The 22547-nt window shown below is 37.7% G+C and overlaps 1 protein-coding gene across 2 annotated transcripts in view; it reads left to right on the top strand.

Moving 5' to 3' along the window:
- Positions 1–22547, top strand: part of VAV3 (vav guanine nucleotide exchange factor 3) — a 355073-nt gene that overhangs the window by 82263 nt on the left and 250263 nt on the right. For both annotated transcript variants that reach the window (XM_086717722.1, XM_086717723.1), the window contains exon 2: positions 1703–1819. In XM_086717722.1, the coding sequence (XP_086573848.1) occupies positions 1703–1819 (117 nt within the window). The remainder of the gene's footprint in view (positions 1–1702; positions 1820–22547) is intronic.

Raw genomic sequence — 22547 nt, 5'->3', positions numbered from 1 at the left:
TAAATTCTGATTTTAAAATTGTCGACAGATCTGCCTTCCCTCTTGTTCTTCCTATTAGTGTTGATGAACTGTGCATGTTCTTTTCCAAAGTTGACTTTTCCAGTTGAGCAGCAGAGTCCCCACTCCCACCCCTTTGCCTACTCAAGGACCTCATTCTGGGTGACTCTCCTTCTCTCTTGCATGACCAACTTTTCCCTCTCTACCAAGTTATTCTCATCAAAACAAAAACATGTAACAGCTTCCATTGTTTTTAAAAAGCCCTTCCTTGACTTCTCTGACTACATCCTCAATGCTCTTTCCCCTTTGCAGCAAACTCAAGAGTCTATCTTCTATATTCTGTTTTCACTTCCTCTCTTCCCATTGTCTCTTAAACCTTTTCCAAGCTCCCCAGTCGACATGGAACCTGCTTTTGTGAAGGTGTACCTGTGACCTTCACACAGCCAGGTTCCATGGACAGCACTTGGTCAAATCTTACTATCAGCAGCTAACAGTTTATCAGTCCTTCGTTCTAGAAACACTTTCTATACTTGAGTTAGGGAAAACCTGTTCTGGTTTTCCCTTTCTCACCAGTCACTTGTGCTCAGCCTTTTGGTGGGCTCTTTTCCTGATCTCATAGGATTACTGCAGTCCCAGGTCCTCTCCCCTCTTCTGCTTTCTCCCGAAGTCATATCTGGCATTATCATGGTTAAAAATCTTCTGTATACTCTAAAGACTCCCACATTTATATCTGGAGTACATACCTGTACCCCGGACTACAGACTTGTCTGTCTAGTTGCCTGCTGCTCCACATCCCATTGGATGACTAATGGGTGTCTCAAATTTAACATAGTCAAAATGAAACACCTGGTCTTCTCACAGTTGTCTCTTACCTGGCTATTGTAATAGCTTCCTATCTGCTTTTCATGTCTCCATCTTTGCTCCAGCCCCTTTCAGTCTATATTAAAAACAACAGCTTGAAAGACCCCTAATAAAACATCAGATCATATCTCTCCTCTGCCCCAAGCCCTCCAATGACTTCTGTCCTGGTCAGCATAAAAGCTGGTCCAACAAGTTCCTTTCATCATCTGACCCCATTACCTTTCTAGCTCATCTCCTACCTTTCTCCCTGTCACCCACTCTGCTCCAGCCACACTGGTCCCTTCCTTAGACATACATCAGACACTTTTGCCTCAGGGCTTTAGCATGGAATGATACTGGAATGACCTGTCCTGTACTTCTGCGTGGCTTGCTCCTTCACCACTTTCAAATCTCTGCTTATTTGCCCTCTTCCCACTGATACCTTCTCTAACCATCCATTTAAATGCCCCCCCACCCCCCACCCCATCCCCATCAGTGCATCCTGTCCCTCTTCCTGGCTTTTTCTCCATTGCACTTACCATCACATGAAAATAAAATATTTACTTTTTTGTTTTCGTTGCTGAATTTTCTTTCGTTTTTTTGTTTTTTTAATCTGTCTGCTCTTACTAGAATGTAAGGTTCCCAAGGGAAGAAATTTTGTCAACCTTCTTCATAGCTGTGCCACCTGTGCCTATGAAAATAGGTACTCAAATATTGCTGAAGGATTAATTGAAAAGCAACCTCAAAAGTTGATTGACTTTTTTCCTTGTCAACTTTTTTTTTTTTAAAGCATTCTGGGTAGATAGAGGATATAGAGCATTCAGAATGATTCACTATATACTAATAGCTATTTCCCATTCCTCAGTTTCTCTGTTTGAAGAACATAAGGACATTCCTCACGGCCTGTTGCGAGACATTTGGAATGAGAAAGAGTGAACTCTTTGAAGCATTTGACCTGTTTGATGTTCGTGACTTTGGAAAGGTAATTACATTTCTTTTTTTATGTATTATTTTTTTTTAGTGGGGAACATTTTATCTAATACTTGTAATTTCTTGTTGAAGTAGGACATGTGACTTAAGTGGGCTAGGTATGTGCATTAGGTAGTTAAACTTCGCAGGTAAATGACTTAGCAAAAAAAAGCAAATAACAACATTGTCCAAATGAGAATTATTTTTCATTTAAAGCAGTATAAGGAGAGTCTTTTATCCAGAAGTAACCTGTTGGCTATTTCAGAGGGCAGGATTACTCTTTGACATGCGACAGATAGTAGGAACAGTATTTTTTTTCCCCTCTGGTCTTTTCTATACCTGAGAGGCACCTAAGTTTTGGAGGTTGAGAATGTTCTGCTGTCCCTCTCCCTATTTTGACCCTTGGGCAAATGTTGGGGGAGACATGAATCCGAAATGTTTGAGATTGTCAAGTAATTCTATTGTTTGGATTTCAGTGTATACATGTTAGATTGTTGGACTTCAGTGATGTTTGTCACATGTAAATTGTTACAATGTTTGGTATTATCTGTATGTATACTAAACGCTTGTATGTAGTAGGTGAGAGATTATTGTTTCAAAAGTTATGGATATTAATTTAAAAGTGATTGGACATAAAGTTAAACTTTGACATGTCAGAAGCCATAAAGAGCCATAATTAAGGTGACTTTATTTTTGCTCCTGCTGACATAATTGTATTATGAAAATAAACAAATAGAAAGGGAGATAACTAAATGGAACTGAGAAGTTTGCCCTTGCTCTTATAATTCAGGTGCTAGTATTTCATCAGAAGGCTCTTTGACAGTGACACTTCATTTTGTTCCTAAGATGTAATATTTTGGTTATGAAATGAAAACCAAGCAATGGATTGGTTTGCTTGACCATGGGAATAAATAGCACAAACTTGAAACAGACTCATAAGAAATTTGATGCTGAAATCTGATACAAGTACAGGGAAGCCATCCTGCCCAGGAAGAGAGAAGCCTTGGCTTCTTGACTCAGAGTCACTTGGTCATCTTCTGGAAGTCACACTCATCAGACTGTCAGCCTCAAAGCCTATACAAAATGAAATGGGTGTAAGACTATGGTTTCTAAGATTCCTTTTTCCTTTGGCAAGCTGTGATTTAACTCTTTTGAGGTCCAAAAATGTGATGGAGGATAGCATGGTAACCAATCAAATGAAAACCAATCCTTCCGGTGGAGAGATTGGTAGCACATTTGTCTAAGGCCATGATGTGAAGCCTTGAAGACAAAGAGGAATCAACTAGAATCCCAGGTAAGGTGGATAGTCCTTTAAGTTTTTGGCCCTAAAAAAAAGTCTTAATAGCCTAAAAACAGGTTTCCTTTATTATTTGACCCTTCCCCCTACTTTTAAAAAGTCTTCTTTGATTTTTCTTTTCTTTTCACTGTCTGTTGGGGAAATGAAAAATGAAAATGAATTAGGGAAATTAAAAATGAAAAAAAAAAGTCTAGGTTTTTTTAAAGTTTTTTAAGGAGCTCTTCACTTTTCATTCATATTTTCAAGAAATGGTGTGGACAAAGATTAGGACATCATCTAAATTCTTTGGAAATACATGGCCTTGTTCTAGTGGAATGCCACTATGTGCTTCCATAATGGAAGCTTTGTAGGAGCTGAGAAATTAAAGAGTTAATTATAAAGGAGTAAACTGTGTGCTTCTCAAGGGTAAATGTATTTATGGCTACTTAAAATATTTTGAAAGTGATAAATTTGAAGCAGAGTTGAACTTGAGAATGTCATTGAGAACTTGATCCTGTACTTACCACTTTAAAATCATACATTTTTGCTGCCAAGACTGGTGCAGTGTCCAAACTACATTTGACTTAAATAAACCAGTGAAAGTTAAAGAATTTAGGATGCTGGGCCATAATTTACCAGGGCTACTACTATTAAACATTATTACTCTAAGCAAAAACATCAATACTATCACTCAATGAAAACTTTGGAGATAACTTCTATCTTTTCAATCTTTATATATGTGTACACACACACACACACACGAATCCTCATACCTGCCCTCTGACATGCAAGTTCTGTTCAAATTACATATGTAGTAGAGATTGGAACAATGGTTTGAACCCAGATCTGACTGATTCTCACTGCTACCATTGTGCAACATTCACATAGCAGGTTCCAGTGTTTTGTACATACTGGCTCAATCTTCGTATCAATCCTGCCAGGTAGCTATCATTATCATCGATATTTTAATTTTTAAGTTTAAAAAATGTGAATAAGGTGTTAGAGACCAAATAATTTCTGGAATTGTGATGATAAATTTTAACAGGATGTAGACAGGTTAGTTTATTTTTCTTCATTCCTTAGGATTTAATTAAATTTTCGATTAACCTAAAAAGAAAATATCCTTATATGTATGCTCCCCTGTCTGCCTCAATTCATATAAATAGTGAATCTAGGATTCATATATATTTGACACCTTTTTGCCTAGGAATATATTAATTGTAATAACAGTATCTAAAGTTTTTATAGCATTTTGAAACTTTGAGTGTGCTTCATATCTAGACCTCATCTGATTCTCATGATAGTCTTAGGAAGGAAGCAAGCAAATATTCCAAATAAGGAAACCAAGAGATGGAGGTTTAACAGCAATTTAAAGGTTTCCTTGGTTGGGGAAAGAGCAGGATCTGGATCTGTATCAGGTCTTCTGACCTCTTAGCCCTTTGTTTTTCTTGGCTACTGTCTATGTTTGGGTCTTGCTGCTATGTGAATGCTCAGGGAGAAGGATGAACTCATGGGAGAAAACCAAGGGACAATATGAGATTAAAAAGTACAAGTGATCTGTGACTTGGAATCTAATTGCATTTTTTTTTTTTTTTATGAAAGAGAGGAAAGATTTAGGATACTGCATGAGTTGCAGTATAATGCTGGTTGAAATTAAGAACTCTACCTTTACAAATGTTTGACCGATTCATGTCTCTAGCCATGTAGTCAGTTTTGAGCTAACCCTCCCTCCCTTCCCTGTGGTGTAGTCTGCTCCCTAATCTTTATCTTAGTTCTCCCTTGGTTCTGGGTTCAGGAACTCTACCCTAAATCATAGGCTTTGATATGGATAGGTTTTCTTTTGGAAATTAGCCAAATCCTGGGAAAACTAAAGGAATGCATGACATTAAAAAGTACAAGTGATCTGTCACTTGACATCTAATTATACTTTATCTTTAGAAAGAGAGGAAAGATGTTTAGCATACTGTAGGTGTTAACAAAAATGAATGAAAGTTTTTCTCTTAGTTTTTGAGATAGTGAAGAACACAAATATTTTGGGCACTCTAGATGGGCTTAACGATAATTTTGCCTTCCAGCATTACCTTTAATTCCTAGTATTGAGTGCTTTACCCAACGTTAACATAATATCCATTTCACTTCAAACTCATATGTCAACAAAAGAATAGTTATGAACATTTCCTATAATTTGATTTTTTTTAAATTAAATCTCACAAGGATGGGGATGAATTTAGTAAGTTGACTTAGTAAGTTTACTTTCTTTTAAAGAAGATTGATCTTTTTCTGACTTTATAATAACAAAAAAGTAATCTTAGTTGGCTTCTTTTTTTAAGTATTATAATAAAGAACTTCTTTACCTAGAAAATTAAAGGTTACTAATTAAAATACTTCTTACATTGCAACAGGATCTGTAAATTTGCTCATTTCGATGCTGTATATAAATTATTCTTCTATTCATCTGTGCAGACTGTCATGTTCTGATTAACAATTCTGCTGTTTGGAAATGTTTCCTACTGAGCTGTCTGTTGGCACATTTATAGTGCGGAAGTACATGGGATTTTTCTTGAATGAGACCATTTCTAGTGAGTAATAGAAATCCTGTTGCTGCTGTTGTCCAGATGAGTGATGAAGTCAGCTTCTTCCTTTGGTTGTTCTGGGTGATATAAGGGCCTGCTTCTTGCTACCAACGAACTTCGCATCTGTTGTTTCAAGCTTTGTTAAACACCTTTCAAGTGTAAGGTGCTATGTTTCTTGAATCAAAGAGAATCACACCCGGCTAAAGGTAGTTCTAGCTGCTTTTAGTAGCAGTAGGGTAGTAGCAATGTGTTAAGGTTCAGGGCATGTATTGTCAAAAGGGAGTTCAATGCATTGGGAGTAGGGGTAGGTCAGGGATACACGTAAGAGCATTATTGAGAGGTCATTTTGTGTTTGGGTTAAGAATATGGTTTCTGAGTTGGATCTTGGTTTGAGTTCTGGTTATACTCCTTACTAGTATGTCATCTAAGACAAGTTATACTTAACCTCATTGAGTTTCAGTTTCCTCATCTATAAATTGAAGTTAGAGAGATAATGTATGTAAAGTGCTTAACAGAGTATCTAGATTTAAAGTATGCGCTTGTAAATACTAGCTGTTACTACTCTTACTGTTACCAGAATTACAACTGTCATTACTAGTGTTAATTGGTTTCCAATTCAGCGGTAGGCATAGGGGTTGAATTTTGAATTGAGTGCAAGAATTAATGACATTGCAGGGGCAAGATGAAGAAATAAACTTTGTTTTTTCTAATGTAGCATAGCATTGGTCTGTTTTATCCTGTCCTTGTCCCTTCTTCTGTGGGCTTGCATCTCCTTTGAGAAACCACCCTTTTCCAGTCACATAGTTTGGATGGTTTGGTCAGTGAGAATATCCCATCCCTTTGGCCAGAGGGAAAGGTTCGGGGATGGGGCAGATCATTCATTTGGGACCAAGGTGATGTGTTGAGACATTTGTAGGGTCAATTCTATTGTGATCTCTTCCAGCTATTATGAGGCGTGAGGTAGCCACAGCCATCTGGGTACCACGTGGAGTTTCAAAACAGATCAAGTTTAGAGGGAGCAGAGCTGAGGAGGATCCCACATGTGAGGCTGGAATCATGCTGTGCTCAAAGACAAATACATATATCTCTGGATTTTTTCCATGACATGAGCCAGTATATTCTTCCTCTTTTCTTCAAGCCAGTTTGCCTTAGATTTCTCTCACTTTTGGTTGCGAGAACTAAGTGATTGACCTGGTTTTGTCTGTCCATTGATTTCAGTTGTGTAGATAAGTTAACTTTTCTTCTCTTACCAAAGTCCACACAACTTGCACACCATATGGTAGCCTCTACATGTTTTATCATATATAGAAAAGGAGGTATGAGGACAGAATCCCAGAACATCTGTTTTGCAGCATGTAAATAAGAAGTATGGTCCCAGCTTTGTGTTAAATGCTTTCTGTTCCTTTCCATTGACTCAAGCAGTATTCCTAGATCTTCAGGTTTGGAAGAGACTCTCAAAGTCATCAGAAATCCTTCTCCAGTTTATCTGTGCTGTATGGTATCAGGTGGTCATTCATGCCTCTGCAGACTGGGAGCTCACTTCCTCCTGAGGCCCCCAGCTGTATTTATGTGTTGGGACATACAGAAAGATTTAAAGATGACCTTAAAACCACAGGGTAAAAAGGACTAAACAAGGCTAACACATTCATCTGGGGATTAGTAGGGCTTGGAGATACTCATTGATTTGGATAAAATGGTCCAAGAAGTCAGAAAACCCTACAGGATTCTATGTGCCCTCTAAGTTTTTTACTTTACTCCTCTGACCTTGGATTCCTCATCTATAAATAGGATAATAATTTCTACCATACAGAATTATTATGAAAGCAGAATTCATTTAAGTAAAATGCCTGGCATATTGCTTAATAAATAATTGAATGAACAAGTAGATTGAGTATGGAACCAGTAGTTTGGGTAGATACAGATCATTCAGGGTTCTGAATGTGGAAATGTGTAAAGTCCAAAAGAGGATTCTAGGGGTATTTTTTGAAAGTTTATTTGGTTTGATACTTTTCTGGCTCAGGTTGTTAAGAAAGTTATAATGCACATGTGTGTGTGCATGTATGCACACAAATGGTTATTTATACCTTATGTTTTCCTAGTTTTTTTGGTAAGAATACGTTTAACTTTGTGCGTGTGCACACATGCGCGTGCAGAGATTAGTTGAGAGATCTGCAGTGAAACTTTCCCTGAAGGTAGTTGATACCTTAACACTCATTAAATGCCCCTCCCCCACATAAACCAAATTAGCAGCTACATCAGATTCAAGATAGAAATGGTTGAGTTGTTCACCTTAAGTACATGGCCATTTAAAAATGAACTTGCTGAGAAAACCGAGGGGTATATGGTTAACTTAATGTTGAAAAAATGTTGTCTGTGTAATGGAAATTCACAACAGTCTGTACCATCTTCACTAAGAGGCATTAGTGTGTGTCCCCGACCGCCAACAGTTTATTAGCACCTGCTATCAAGCTGCCTTGACATTGTGAGCTCAAATTTCTGGCCCATCTGTAATGCCTTATCATCTTCTGAGAGTATTTGCTTGGTTGTATCCTATAGTTTGTGTGTTTTCACTTTTTCATCCTTTTTAGCCTAACATGTTTACCTCAGGGTGTATGTTAAAAGGTTCAAGGACCTCTTCCTGCCCAGCCTGTGCTGTTAGCCCAGGCTAGCCTCTCAGCACTTTTACCTGGATGCTGGCTAAGCTCCACGTTCTCATCCCTGCTTACAGTCCTTGTGGGTGCTGGGGAGCTTACCCTCTGAAGCACCACATACATCCCAACACAGCAATACTGGAGGACCTGTAATTGGTTTCCTACTACCTATGCATCTCCTTGGAACTTTACCTGGTTTTCCCGGTCACAAGAAAACCCTCCCTACCAAAGATGAGTCAGCCTCACTTGGGTCTGGGTAGCTTCAGAGATCTCATGTTGGCGTGGTTTGAAAAATTCATATTGGCTTGTGCACGTGCACTGATCAACAACTGGAAACATTTTTCAAAGATCTGTATGTAACTAAGATGAATTATCTTGGCACATAAACATAATTTCTCTTTTTGAACTCCCACTCTTGAGAAGTTTGACAGTGCTCGAAGTATCTCTCATCCCAAATTATTCAAGTCTTTGGGGCTTTTGCAGTTATAGAGCCCTAATCAGCCTTGGTTCAAAATACCAGAAGGAGCTCGACGTCTGTCCAGTGGATGGTTGGCCAGCATGGTTCTATTGAAGAGTGGTCCCAAGGGCTTCTTCAGTAGCTCTTGTTCTCTGATGCTGGCATGCTACTGTAGGTCCAGTGTCACTCAACCAGGCACTACCAACACCTCCCCGCCCCCCCCACCACCAAATTTTAGCCTCTGCATTGAACCTGGTCAGGCCACATTTCCCAGTTTTAGCAGTGAATGCTGTTCAGAATCTCATGGAATACTTTCCAGCCAGGAGGCTTGAGTCAAAGCCTCCTTATTCAGCCTTTACAGAGGTACTAACTTTAACCTGATAAAGCAGCATTTAGAATCTCTGGTTCCTTTCCTTCAAGAAGGCCCTGGATTTGTCCTGCAAAATCAGCCAGCTTCCAGCCTAGAGCAGGCTAGCCTATCAGGGCTAGTGTGAGGAGTCAACCTCTGTCAGCCCACAAAGGCCTTCTTTACTTTCTCCCCCTTGAGCAGTGGGTGGTTTGCTTGTATTTACATAACTAAGGGAGAGCTTTCCAGTGATTCCTTCCTGAACAAAGAAAGCTTGTTCAAGACCTCCATTTGTGTCTCCTTAAGCCTAGAAGGAGGGAACAGCTTCTGGCCTTCCCTAATGTGTCTGTCTGGTTGGCTCTTAATACAATTTCTACATCTTTAGCAGTATTCTTTTTTTGTCTTTTTACAGAGCTGACCTTTTTAGCAACCTCTACATCTATTTCAGTCTGTTTGCCAGTATATTTCACAGGGTACTTAATGCCAGGCAGATTTTCCCATTTTTACGGCACCTCAAAGAACTCTGGTACCTGAGACATGCAGGATCATTCTTTACACCTTAGTGATTTTTCAAGTTCTTTTTCTTTTCCTTCTTTTTCTTTTTGTCTGCTGATTGTTTTTGAGCCGGTTCAAAAAAACTCTGCACTGCTCTCCAACCTTAGTACAGTTGAAAATTTCTAGAATAGCATTTCCCAAAGAACCCCATTGTCTTGAGAAATATTAATAGATAGCATGGGAAAAATATTCTTGTACAAATACATTTGTTAAACTGCATATTCTCTATGGGATATGGTATAGTAGAGGCACTGATGAGTCCTGCAGTGAGGAAAATAGTTAAGGTTTTGCTTAAATCTAGGGTTTCTAAAACTTGTATATAAGTAACTATTTAGATATCACACAGTCTCTTCAAACTCACTATGTATAAAATTGAACTAGTCTTTTATTTTCTTCACCCATTTCTATTTGGGTAAAGCTATTCCTTTATTCACACTGCCAGGGACTAAAGTTACAAATGCCTCTGTTACGGCCGTTGTCACTGGAGTTATTTTAACTTCTAAGCTTAGAAGCTTCTGAGCTTCTAAGTAGCTCCCTACCTTCAGGTTTGAACCACTCCAGATTTTACTTTCAGAGTAATCATAACAAAAAATACAGAACTGATCATTTTACTCTTAGGTTTAAAGCTTGACAGTGGATCGCTGTTGCTTACAAGAGAATAAAGTCCAAACCCTTTTACAGGTCACACAAGGTTATTTGTGATCAGACCCCTTGTCTGCCTTTCTAACCTTATTTCTTGCTTTCCTACTTCTATTACCCACCTTGCCTTGGTCACATGAAATCACTAAAGTCATCATCACTCTCCAGTTAATACTTATCAATATTGTTTCCTTTGTCTAGAGTGCTCTTTCCTCCCCATATCCCTTACCCCTAGTCTTTAGTGACTTATTTTAAGATTACACACAGAAATACATTGCTTGAAATCTGAGAATGGATGATTTATCCAGAGCTCTGTGTGTAGTTGATTCTTGGATATATTGAATACCCCCTGGGGCCTGACTTTGCTAATGTCTCTCTGCCTCTTTCTTCAGTTCCAGCTGAAGCTTTGTGGTCCTCCTCTGTTCTGCAGAAATTCAACCTTGACACATTAAATCTGCTCTCTTCCTCAGCTCATTTTGAGACTTTGAGATCAAGTAAACCTGGCTTTCCCCCTCCCCTGTCCCCAGTTACCAATGTAGGAAAGTTACCCAACTTCCCAGGGACTTCATATAAAACAGCCCTAATGAGCTGTGGTGAGGAGTATGCATTTGATTCTCTGGTGGTTTGCACAGTTAGCACAGTGTGGGCCGTAGGCTCAGTGGTACCGTCTCTTGAGCAATTCACCCATTATTTCTTCATTCTGTGAATGTTTGTGAGCTTATTCTGCCAGGCACTGCCAAGTGCTGCTTAATCAACATGGGCAGAGAGTCTCCTGCCCTCGAGTTGCTATTTGAGTTCAGGAAACAAAACAAGTAAGGCATAAATAAACAAGACAATCACAACCAATGATAAGTACCATTGAGGAAATAAACAGTAGAATGATGAACTACTGGAGGAAGCCACTTTGGACAAGGTGGTAAGAAAAATCTCTTTGAAATCCCGGAGACCCAGTGAAGGCAGATATTAGTATTGGATATTTAATAAAAATTAAGTTTTAGGTAAGCATGCTTTAAATAGATTCTAACCCCACTTCTTCCAGCAGAACCCCTTGGAATAGTCCTTTAACCTAGTCTCTGCTTCATCAACTCTCAAATCTCTTCTGATTCTAAATTGTCACTTACTGGTAAAGGTAATAGGAGCACATTACATTTTATAAAGTAATGCTTTATTTTGATAATTCTTAGTTGTATAATCCTCTCTAAAAATACGTAGGCTTTTAGCCCAGGTCTATTCTATTTTCAGTAATATTGGCATTCCTTTAAAATCTTGAGAATATATAAAGATTTAACTGTACATATACACTTATATATACATATATAAAGGCATTATAAAGAGATGAAAGCATGTTAAAGAATGTTGCTTTGATTTTGCATCTTTACTTGGTAAAGTTAGGAGAACATTGGTTATCTAGAAGTGGGAATTTAGTTTGAGAACTGAAACTGAGCTTCTCTTTGCTGTGCCAAGGTTTCCTCCAAAGATGAACCTCAAATCTTTTGAGAGGTAGTTTTTTAAAATTCTACTATATTCTTAATATATATGTAAATAAGCACACAGGTACGGGTTTATAGATATACCAAGATTACTAGACATATCTACATACATAACCATCTGTAGTAATTTATTTATTGTACCTTTGGTTTATAAGTATATGCATAAATGTAATTTATGATTTTTTTAACTTGCATGCATATAATTTAAGTACCATATAGCTGCATATTGTAATTCCTGTTACATGATGATCTATGTGAGCTTCATTATATCTTTGGTTAACCTTGTTTATGTATAAGCCTTTTTTTTTTTTCCTTCTAAGGCTTTTAAACTAAAGGTGTTTTTAATCCTCTCTTGAAGGAATTCACCATATTGCAGAAGGTATAAGTAATGAAATTATTGTAGTATAGCATGCTAAGTGCAATAATGGACAAATGAAAAGATGCTATGCAAGAGAAAGGGTTCCGCGGTTCCTAAATGTGGTTAAGGAAGGTGCCTCAGAGTTTATCCTTATGCTTAATCTAGACAAAAAAAAAAAAAAAAAAAAAACAACAAACAATACAAAACCAGGAGTGGGTGCTGGTGCTGCTGCTGCTGGCTGTTGTTAAGAACTTACCAAGACCATGTCTTTGGTACCATTTTACTTTATCCTCACAGCAACACTATAATGTTGGTATTTGCTTCCATTTGATGGCTGAAGAGGCTGAAACTCAGAGTTAAAAAAACAAATCATAGCTTATAGATGATGCAGCATGGATCTGAGACAACTCCAGAGGTCATGTTCTTAATGGTCTTACTGCACTGCTTCCAAGCAGAAGTGGGAAAGAGCTTTCTGGATAGGGGGAAAGTCATATAGAAAGATACAAAAGGGGGGGATCCATGTGGAATATTTGTGGTTCTTCAGAGAGTCCTGTAGCTTTATATGAGATGCAGTTGGGGTGAGCAGGACCTTGAGGTCCAGCAGAGATTGGGGCCAGGGTGTGTGGGCTCTGGGGTCTTGCAGGGTCTGCACTGATTCTGATGAAAGGCCAGAGAACAGTTCTTAACAGACTTGAGATGACCCGTTGTGCACTTTGACCTAATCACTACCATGGAGGGGAGACTGTATAGGATTGTTGTAATGCCAGCAATTGGAAGGGCAGGTGAAAGGAAAGCGATGTGGCTGAAAACTATTGCAGACCTTTCCAGAGCAATGGCAAGAGAGGCCCAGAGTTTGAAAGCTTTTCACCATTTAGGAATTGACGTGACCGGTGAAAGAGCAAGCAGAGGGAAGAGAGAACATGGACTCCTGAGATTCTCCTGAGTGCCTGGAGGGGAAGTGGAGCTCACTGTAAGGGGAAATAATAGGGCAGCAGCAGGTACAACTTACAGTGTTTGTTTAGCATAAGAATCCTAATGGCATTTACACTCACTTTCTGTAGATATATTTTGCAACTTACTATGTTTTATTTTGCAAACATTTTTACTATATTTGACGTTAATTTTCCCTGTATTTCATTTTTGATGTCTTTTTGCATTTGCTGATTATCTAGTAGAGATTTGCTCTCTAGTAGAACACTTAAAAACTTTTTGGGGTTTAATTATTTAAAAAAAAATAACTATAATACTTAAATTTTTGTAATAGTACACTTTTTAGGAGTATTTGTCTGTTCCAAGGCTATGACAGATATATGCTGACCTGTACACACATTCTTATTCCTATATTAGCTTCTGGCCCACATCCCATCTCAACTGTGTCCAGGGATCCATAACCTCCTTAACCCTGTTATTATATTACCTTAAGGGGTAGGTTATCCAAGACGTAAGCAATTCATTGAGTCTGATTTGCTTTTGGTAAACAGTTACTGTGAATGTGATGTTTGAGAAATCCGCAAGGAGAATTAACTGGTTAACTCCAGTAGGTGATCTAATAGCCAACTTACTCTTCTGTACAAGCAGCAGTGGTGGAAAACTCTTGGTCTTTTGTGCTTCTACTGTTGTGCTTATGTATTTCCTATCAACGGGATCTTCTGGAAAAGAAGGATGGTATTTTCCATATTTATTCTCCCTGTTTTTTTAAATGACTTACGCACATCTGTGGCAATAAAAGAATGCTGGTGTTTGCATCCCATGCTCAGACGAGTGGTAGGGAGGTAGCAGTGGATGAATGCTCTCATCTGCACAGGCTAGCAGAGGAAGTGTGTGTCAGGAGTGTTATGAACACCAAGCAACTACAGGAAACAATACCTGGTAGTTGCTGCAGCTGTGTGGAGACCAGCCATGCAAGCTTCCTCTGGACAGAGTTTAGTTTCTGAGTTGCTTATTTTCCACCTAAAGCACCTATGTCTTTGGAGGACTGCATTGGAGAAATATTGACTATGGGCCTTTCTTTGGTTTGCTTCAATGCCAGTTATAATGCTCTTTGGCCAGTAAAAATCCTGCTGAATCAACATAATGTCCAAGGATTAACAGTGTCTGGACAAGCCAGGCACAGAGCCGACAAAAATCATTAGGTTGGAATGAATGAACGGCATTTATATCTTCCAGAATATTCCCCCTGGAACTGTGTGTGCCTGTGTGCACACAAGCAATTTCACTCTAAATGTGCTTGGTGACCCTAGGTGTAGGCTTTACCTTGCTACTGTCCTCCTGTGTTTCTGTGTAAAGGATAGGAAGAATGATGCTTGCTGCTTCTGGATGGGGAGGTACCTTGTAGATCTTTCCTGCCCTTCAGGCTGTCTTTTTAAAGTAGCTGACTACTCATACTTCATCTTAGACAAAGTGATCATCTAGAATGGTTGTTTTATGACATGGGAGGATATGTAGTACACCATTTTTATTGATCAGTCTAAGTGAAGTTTGTTTTTTTTTTTGTTTATTTTGAGAGAGAGTGCATAAGCAGAGGAGGGGCAGAGAGAGGGAGAGGAAGAATCACAGGCTGACAGCACAGAGCCCGATGCAGGACTTGATCTCACAAACCACGAGATCATGACCTGAGCCAAAATCAAGAGTTGGATGCTTAACTGACTGAGCCACCCAGGCACCCCTAAGTCAGGTTTTCAAGACTGATTTCATTGGTTGTGTGGTTTGGGTAAAGTAATAAAAAAAAAATGGATAGAAGGCCAGATTCAGGTTAGAATGAACTGTGTCCGCTTGTTATGTCTGTAAAGCTTTACCTTGCATTAGCAAAAATCACTGCTCATGTTCTTCTAATAGCCTATTAGTTTCTGGGGGGAAGCAGCAGAACAGTGTGAATTTACTGACTTCCAGATAATAAAGGACGATTTCTTAGGGAGCTAGTAATTTAAAATTTCATGGCATTATAGTGAAACGAGTATAAAATATAGCAAAAGGATGGTATTAATTAGCAATGGTTTTCCAAAAAAAAAAAAAATTGCAGAGGACTTTTTATATTTGTTGTAACTTGGATTTGATCAATACACCCTCCCCACCCCCCCACCAAGACTTTCATAAGTGGATAGATCCTCATCTAGATAAATAAGCAATCAAACATATGTATCGTTTTTCCCACACTGTTTTGGGCTGATGACAGGACTCCCTTCTACAGTATTTGAAAGATTCCTGGTGACGGCACAGAAATTTCTGAATAGCAACCGTTTCAATTATGGATAATGAATTATTTAGAAGATCATCACTAATAATAAATCATAATCTGTCTTCCTAAATTTTCTGATGGGTCCTGTAGCAGCATAGAATTTATAACTAACTCTTCTAAAGGACAATCCTCTAAATATGTGAAGGCTTTTATTCTCCTCAAAGTCTTCTTAAAATGAAATAGACCTAATATGCTCAGTTGTTTCCTTTTTCTTTGTAGTGTACCCACTTCTAATAACGTGAGATGTATTTTTTTATGAATATAATTTATTGTCAAATTGGCTTACATACAACACCCAGTGCTCATCCCAACAAGTGCCCTCCTCAATGCCCATCACCCATTTTCCCTCTTTGCAACCCCTTGAGATGTTTCCTATGATAACACATATGAAAAAAGGAGTTAAAGATCAAAACATTTAAAATTGAAAAGGAAATTGGAAGTGATGTAGAGGAAGGGAAACTATCATCATACCAGCTAGTTTGAGGATTACATTTATCTCTCAGCTGTCCCAAAGTCACGCGGGACGGGGGGGGGGGGGGGGGGGCGGGGAGCAAAAACAAAAAAATGTCAATTCAGAAAGTGAGCTTTGGAACTAGTCTTTGTGCCAAGTGGAATTTGGAAAAAAAATATAAGCCCAAGATTTAAAAAAAAATATTATAGAAATAATAAAATATATGGAAATGTAGAAAGACTATCACAGTGATCATTCCTATATCCACTATTCAGGAATTGTTGACACTTGATCATGTTTGCTTTATCTATTCTATGTAACACAGGTTTCCTTGCTATCCAAAAGTTCACTTTATGCCTCTCTGCTTTTATGAAAGACCTACATTAGTACCTGTTTTTAATTACCTGAAAAATATCTGAAGAGGCTTTTTGCTTTTAGGAAATGTTAATTGTTGCTTTGCTCTGTGCCGTTTTGGCTTATGAATGGCTTCATAGGAACACTTTACTTTTGGATAGTGGGAAAGCCTGTACTGCTATTTCTGATGAACTATTTCAAAGTAAATTGTAGGTAAGCACCATGACATTTGTTTCCTAAATACTTCAAGTTTTATAGCTCCTAAAATATGGTTGTTTTCCTATGTAGCCGTAATATCTTTATCATACATAACAAAATGAGTGATAATTTTTTAATATCATTTAATATCTAGACCATACTCAAATTTTACCTGTATCCCTAAAATATCTTTTATAGCTGGTTTCTTTGAACTAGGATTGATTCAGCATTTAGCCATTGTATTTGGCTGTTGTCTCTTCAATTTTATTCACATTTTGTTTTGTGTTTAATAACTTTCTGATAACGTGCTTATGGTGATGATCATTTCTACTGGGTTTTTATTGGATTTAACCTACCATTTTTGGTTAAAATTAGAGTAAGGCGTGAGTTTTCTATAATCCAGTACACTCTTTTTTAAAATGAAGTATAGTTGACATAATCTAAGGCACTTTTAAAAGCTTTGTCTGGGGGCGCCTGGGTGGCTCAGTTGGTTAAGCATCTGATTTCAGTTCAGGTCATGATCTCACTGCTTGTGAGTTTGAGCCCCTTGGTGGACTCTATGACAATTCAGAGCCTGGAGCCTGCTTTGGATTCTATATCTCCCTTTCTCTGTCCCTCTCCCACTCATGCTCTGTCTCTCTCTCTCTTCTAAAAAATAAATAAGCATTAAAATTAAAAGCTTTGGTTGCATTCACTATAGGAGGGGGCTCAGTAAAGTTTTTTGTAAGAATCAAGTAACTTGTCTTATAATGTCAAACAACTTACAAGTCCTTTAGGACTATTACATACCAAGTTCTGAAACAACCATATGGAGTTAATCCATATGTTTTCATACAGAGTTAAATACAGTGAATATACTCTTGTAGATAAATACATCAGTGAAACATCTCTTTCATCAAGAAACCTCAGGCATCCTTGGGTCAGAGGTGTTTGAGCTCTAAGATTTTCATCTGACTCAAAAAAAGGCGTTTCAGTCATTCAGACATTGTGAAAAATGTCAGCATTCTGATCTAGTTCTGCATAAAGAACCCTGTAATTTTAGGAACATTTAAAGAATTAGATGTCCTGCTCCTGCCCATGGGGTTTCATTTCCATGGAGAATTTACCCAAATATTATTAGGTATAACTCACACTTCCAGGATATTCTGATCTAGAGGTTCAACTGATTGTTTTTTCTTCCATGGTATTATATTTAAAATTTTATTAAATTATGATTTTTAGGGAAGATAATGGTTAAAATTTTGAAAGTAATAGTTTTTAGGGAATAGATTAGGAGAAAATAGAAATATTTTTTAGAGGGATCCCATATTTCAGTTGTACCAAATGTCATTCTTAAAATGAAGATGCTGTTTAAACCTTACTCTCTTAGGAGCAAAAAAATGGAATGGACAAAAGAATTTTCTTAAAATTGTGTGAATTTCCCCCTTTAAATTGTATTATTGTATCTTTAATAGTAAGAGTGTGTTACTACGTTGACAAGAATTCCCCCAATTCAAAAATAAAAATTTTATAAACATATTTTCTTCATTTATGGCCAGAGTGGTTGTAGCTTGTTCAGGATAACCATTTCTCTATCTATTGTTGTTAGGTAGCATTAGTTAAATAAACAAAACCTGTCCCTAATTTGGGTCTGGTCAGTAATGTAATAGTTATAGTCTTCTCTTTTCCATAAAAAATTACCTATGTAATCCATACAACTTTCTTTCACATTTTTTCTCTCCCTAGCCCAGCTGATCTAGAAGGACTCTGAAAAGCATTCTTTATTCCCTCAGTAGGAAGTTCAGTACTGTCTCTTAGTGAAGTTGACAGTCCTTTTTCTGAGACAGGAATCAGGGACAGTCAGTCAGTAATTCCCCCCCTTCATTGTGTATTCATTGAGTATTTCATGAAAAAGTTTTAGTTTTGTTTCAGGGAAGACATATTTGCCCCCCAAACTGTACAAATGCCCTCAAGAAAGTTTACAATAATGAAACAGCAGTTGAAATGTGCAGAAATATAATCTCTTCTACACTTCATATTTTCTACTATTCCTGAACCTACACTATTCATTGTCATGGAAAGTGTTACTGTACTTTTGAAACATTCAACAAAATTCAAAATCCACATTTAGGGTTTCTAATAAGCACAGTGAGACAATAGAAATTACACTGATTTATTACCATATAGTAAAAGAGATTTTTTTTTGGCTGAAAAGAAGAAAGTAACACATTAGTAATTTAATATAATACTAAGGCAATCTTTTCTTCATAGGTAGCTTTTATGTAGTGCCTATACTTACATCTGTGACGGTTTATTAACTTTTAAAATTTGAGCTAAGTGAAGATAGGCAGGTCAGTATATTAAAATCTGAAGTCAGGAGTTTATCAATGATATCAACTAATTAACCAAGAATACCAATTTAAGGAGAGAAAGAATGGGTCTTCAGTTTCCTCACTATAATCAAATTATTTTACCTAGTTGGTACAGTTTCTGAGAGGATTAAAACCGATAATGTTGTATGGGAGATCTTCGGCATAATGCTTGACACATGAGTGTGTGCTAGAAAAATATTAACTGATAAGATATGTTTAGACATTTATTGGACAGAGGCTGTTATTTTCATATGTTTACATATTCCTCTTTTCAGTACAGTTTGCATTGCATAATTTGCATCAAATTGAGGTCAAAGGTGTAAGTCTAATCTTTCTGAAGAATAAATAATAGAGGTATGAAAACATGGATAAAACAATATGTAAAACATTTGATAGCTCAGTAATAATCAGCAGCCTTGTTATAATTCATGACCCATTTAGAATTAAAAAATTTTTTTTTCAAGGTTTTTTATTTATTTTTGGGACAGAGAGAAACAGAGCATGAGTGGGGGAGGGGCAGAGAGAGAGGGAGACACAGCATCGGAAACAGGCTCCAGGCTCTGAGCCATCAGCCCAGAGCCTGACGCGGGGCTCGAACTCACGGACCGCGAGATCGTGACCTGGCTGAAGTCGGACGCTTAACCGACTGCGCCACCCAGGCGCCCCTAGAATTTTATATATATGCTGAACCATATGAAATTTCTAATGTTTCACAAAAATTAAAGTTTGATGTGGCTTAACCTAGTATTTTGGCTCTAGATGGCTTATGAAGTAGATGATTGTTTTAAAATGAGAAGAGCTGTCTGTATAGATAATAGTTGGTTTCTGCATGCTTTTTTTTTTTTTTTTTTTTGTAAAACTAGAACCAAATGAGTATGTTTTTCCTTTAGCATAAAGAGGAACTTAGAAACAATAACAGTATTGCTTCTGTTTTTGTAATTGAAAAAACTTCTTGGAATTAGTCAGGAGAGCTGGATTTGTTTAATAAAGAGTTCTCCAGTTCTGTTTCTTATGATTACTTGACTTCTCACTTGTTAAATGATCTCTTGGCTAATAAACAAAAAATTAGCATTGACTATTTGGAAATTCAAATTATCATGAATTGGGCTTGCTTTTAGTAGCCTCTGTTAATTAGCATAAAATCTGTACTCCTCTGATTCCCTGTGGAACAGTACTTCTTTGTTGGTAAATGTATACACCTTAGATAACTATGTAATATCAGTATGTTGCCAAATTTTAAATCCCTCAAAAATAGTGACTCATGGTATCAAAGATAGAATTTTTTTCCTAGACTTTTTTTCTGAAATAAAAACATTCTAAGATAGGAATTGAGAGTAAGGACTTGGGAAAACATTTTTTGCTGCGCCCCGTGTTCATCAGTGGTAACAACCAATAGCACATTCCATTTTGCAAGTGCCAAAACCTTACTGTGCCTCACAGGATGTTATTAAAATAACGCTGAAAGTGAATAAAGAATATATTATAGGTCTTTGACATCTTTTATATCAATATCACATTGCAAATGAATTTTTCTGCTTCATGCAACTGTGTCAGTCTTTAAAAAGTTCAATTAAGACCAAATTTAATGATTATATATTATTTAGTTTTTTTTTTTTTTTTTTTTTTTTTGAGAGAGGGAGAGAGAGGAAGGGAGGAAGCGTGTATACTCCCTTGTGGGGAAGGAGAAGAGGGTGATGGAGGGGGAGAATCTTAAGCAGACACTGCCCTGAGCCCAACGTGGGTTTGATCCTCAGAACTGTGAGATCATGACCTAAGCTGAAATCAAGAGTTGGACACCTAACTGATTGAACCACCCGGGTGTCCCAACGGTTCATTTTTTGAAGATAAACTTCTTGAGTGCAGGGGAAGATAAAGACATAAGTTTAAAGATGTTCCCTTTACTTAATTCTGTTTCCCTTGATGATGTGGAGAATTTGAAATAGTTCTCTAGATAGTTTTTCAGGTAGATGAATCTTGTTCAGAGTATTGAATATTTGAGTTGGTAGTCCTGGCCCTTTAGCATGAATTTTCTAGAATAGTAATTCTGGGACTGTTGATTACCAGAACATGGGAAAGAATTTGTGTCCATTCTTGTGGTTGATTATAAGGTTTTTATATGTCTTCAAAATATGTATTAATTTTGAAAAAATGCTTGCATTTTTACCTTCATACTTACAAATTACTTGAATTGTTAGATTTTTAAAGTGATAATTAAAATTCCTATTATCTTTCATTTTAGGCCAACCCTTAAGATAAAAATTAGTTAACAAGAGAACAAATCAAAGTCTTGTCTGTTAGTTATAAGCTTGATAGGCCCTTTAAATTAACTTTGAACATAGTCATTTTGTTTAATTTATTTTTTTTTTTTAAATTTACATCCAAGTTAGTTAGCATATAGTGCAACAATGATTTCAGGAGTAGATTCCTTAATGCCATTTACCCATTTAGCCCACCCCCCCCCACAACCTCTCCAGTAACCCTCTGTTTCTTCTCCATGTTTAAGAGTCTCTTATGTTTTGTTCCCCTCCCTGTTTTTATATTATTTTTGTTTCCCTTCCCTTATTGAACATAGTCATTTTGATTTTTATGATGCCTGTCCTGGAGGGAGAGTGCTACTTGAAGTTGCATGTGTCTTTCAATCAGGAAATCAGTATGTTGGATAGAAATTTCAGTTATCTGCTATCTTCCTATCTTGATTTTTGGTTCAAGCCGGAAAATTGATATGTAAAAATTCCTAGAGTAATGTGATACTCTCTGCCTAATAGCTCTCAGCTCTTCAAAATGTTATAAATATAACCCCTGGTTTCCAGCCACACAGCCATGTTGAGATGTGGAGTGACATCATTGTAATCCTATGTCTATGGCTCTCAGCAGTACTTTCACCTTTACTTCTTACCTTGTTCCTCCTGGAAGTCCAGTATCTCATGTCAGCTCTTGAGGAGTTCTGTTGGTTAGTATGGGGTTGGCTGTCGTTCTGCTTCTTCCTTCTCCACCTGTTAGTGTCAGTGTCCCCTCTGAGCTTGCTTGTGAGTGTGGATGGGATGCTCTGAAGCTCCAGAAGACTCCAGGCTCTTGTGTTGCTCTGTGAGTTTCCCTGTCAGGAAAGGCTGTTGGATTACCACCATGGTAGTGAAGCCTTTGAGGACGAGCTGGCCATCTGAAGACCTCAGGGTGGCCAGAGCCACATTGTTTTGGGCACAGTGCAGGGATACTGCCTTTCTCAGCTCTCTTAGTACTTTCTTCCTCTCTTAAGGGCTGTACCCTCCCTGGGCTCATCATATTCCTAGGGTAGAGACAAAGGAATAAGAGTGAGCACACCATGTTGTGGGATTTCCTCCCTCTGTGTTTGGAGTCTTGCTCTGGAGTCTTTTTTTTTTTTTTTTCCCCCTTGGTAGCGCTGTCTTTAGGATGAATGGTTTTTTCATTAGGTTCCTCAGTCCCTTAATGATTTCTGGTGGGTCACCTACCAGCAATAGCAAGAAAATCAGGCATGGTTGAAACACAAAGATTTGTGTAGGTTCTAGTGGTAACATAATCCCTGCTCCTCTTTAGGATTTTACCATATAAATGGAGTTTAAATAACATAGATTTCATGAAAAGCCTTATTTGTGATGATACTGTCGTGCTAATTTAGCAAACCTGTTTCTTCTTTTGGGCCACATATTGAGACTGCATCCTCTAGCCTCCCTTGGAGTTTGATGTGCCCATGGGACCACATTTATGTGTGTAGGAGTAATGTGTACCATTTTCAGGCCTGGCCCATTAAATACATTCCAGCTGTTATCCTCCATGTTTGTGTGTTTGTTT

This window comes from Puma concolor, chromosome C1, assembly GCF_028749965.1.
Source record: "Puma concolor isolate L17-30 chromosome C1, mPumCon1.1.hap2, whole genome shotgun sequence".
Classification (NCBI taxonomy): Eukaryota; Metazoa; Chordata; class Mammalia; order Carnivora; family Felidae; genus Puma; species Puma concolor.
This window is presented reverse-complemented; position numbering and strand designations above follow the sequence as displayed.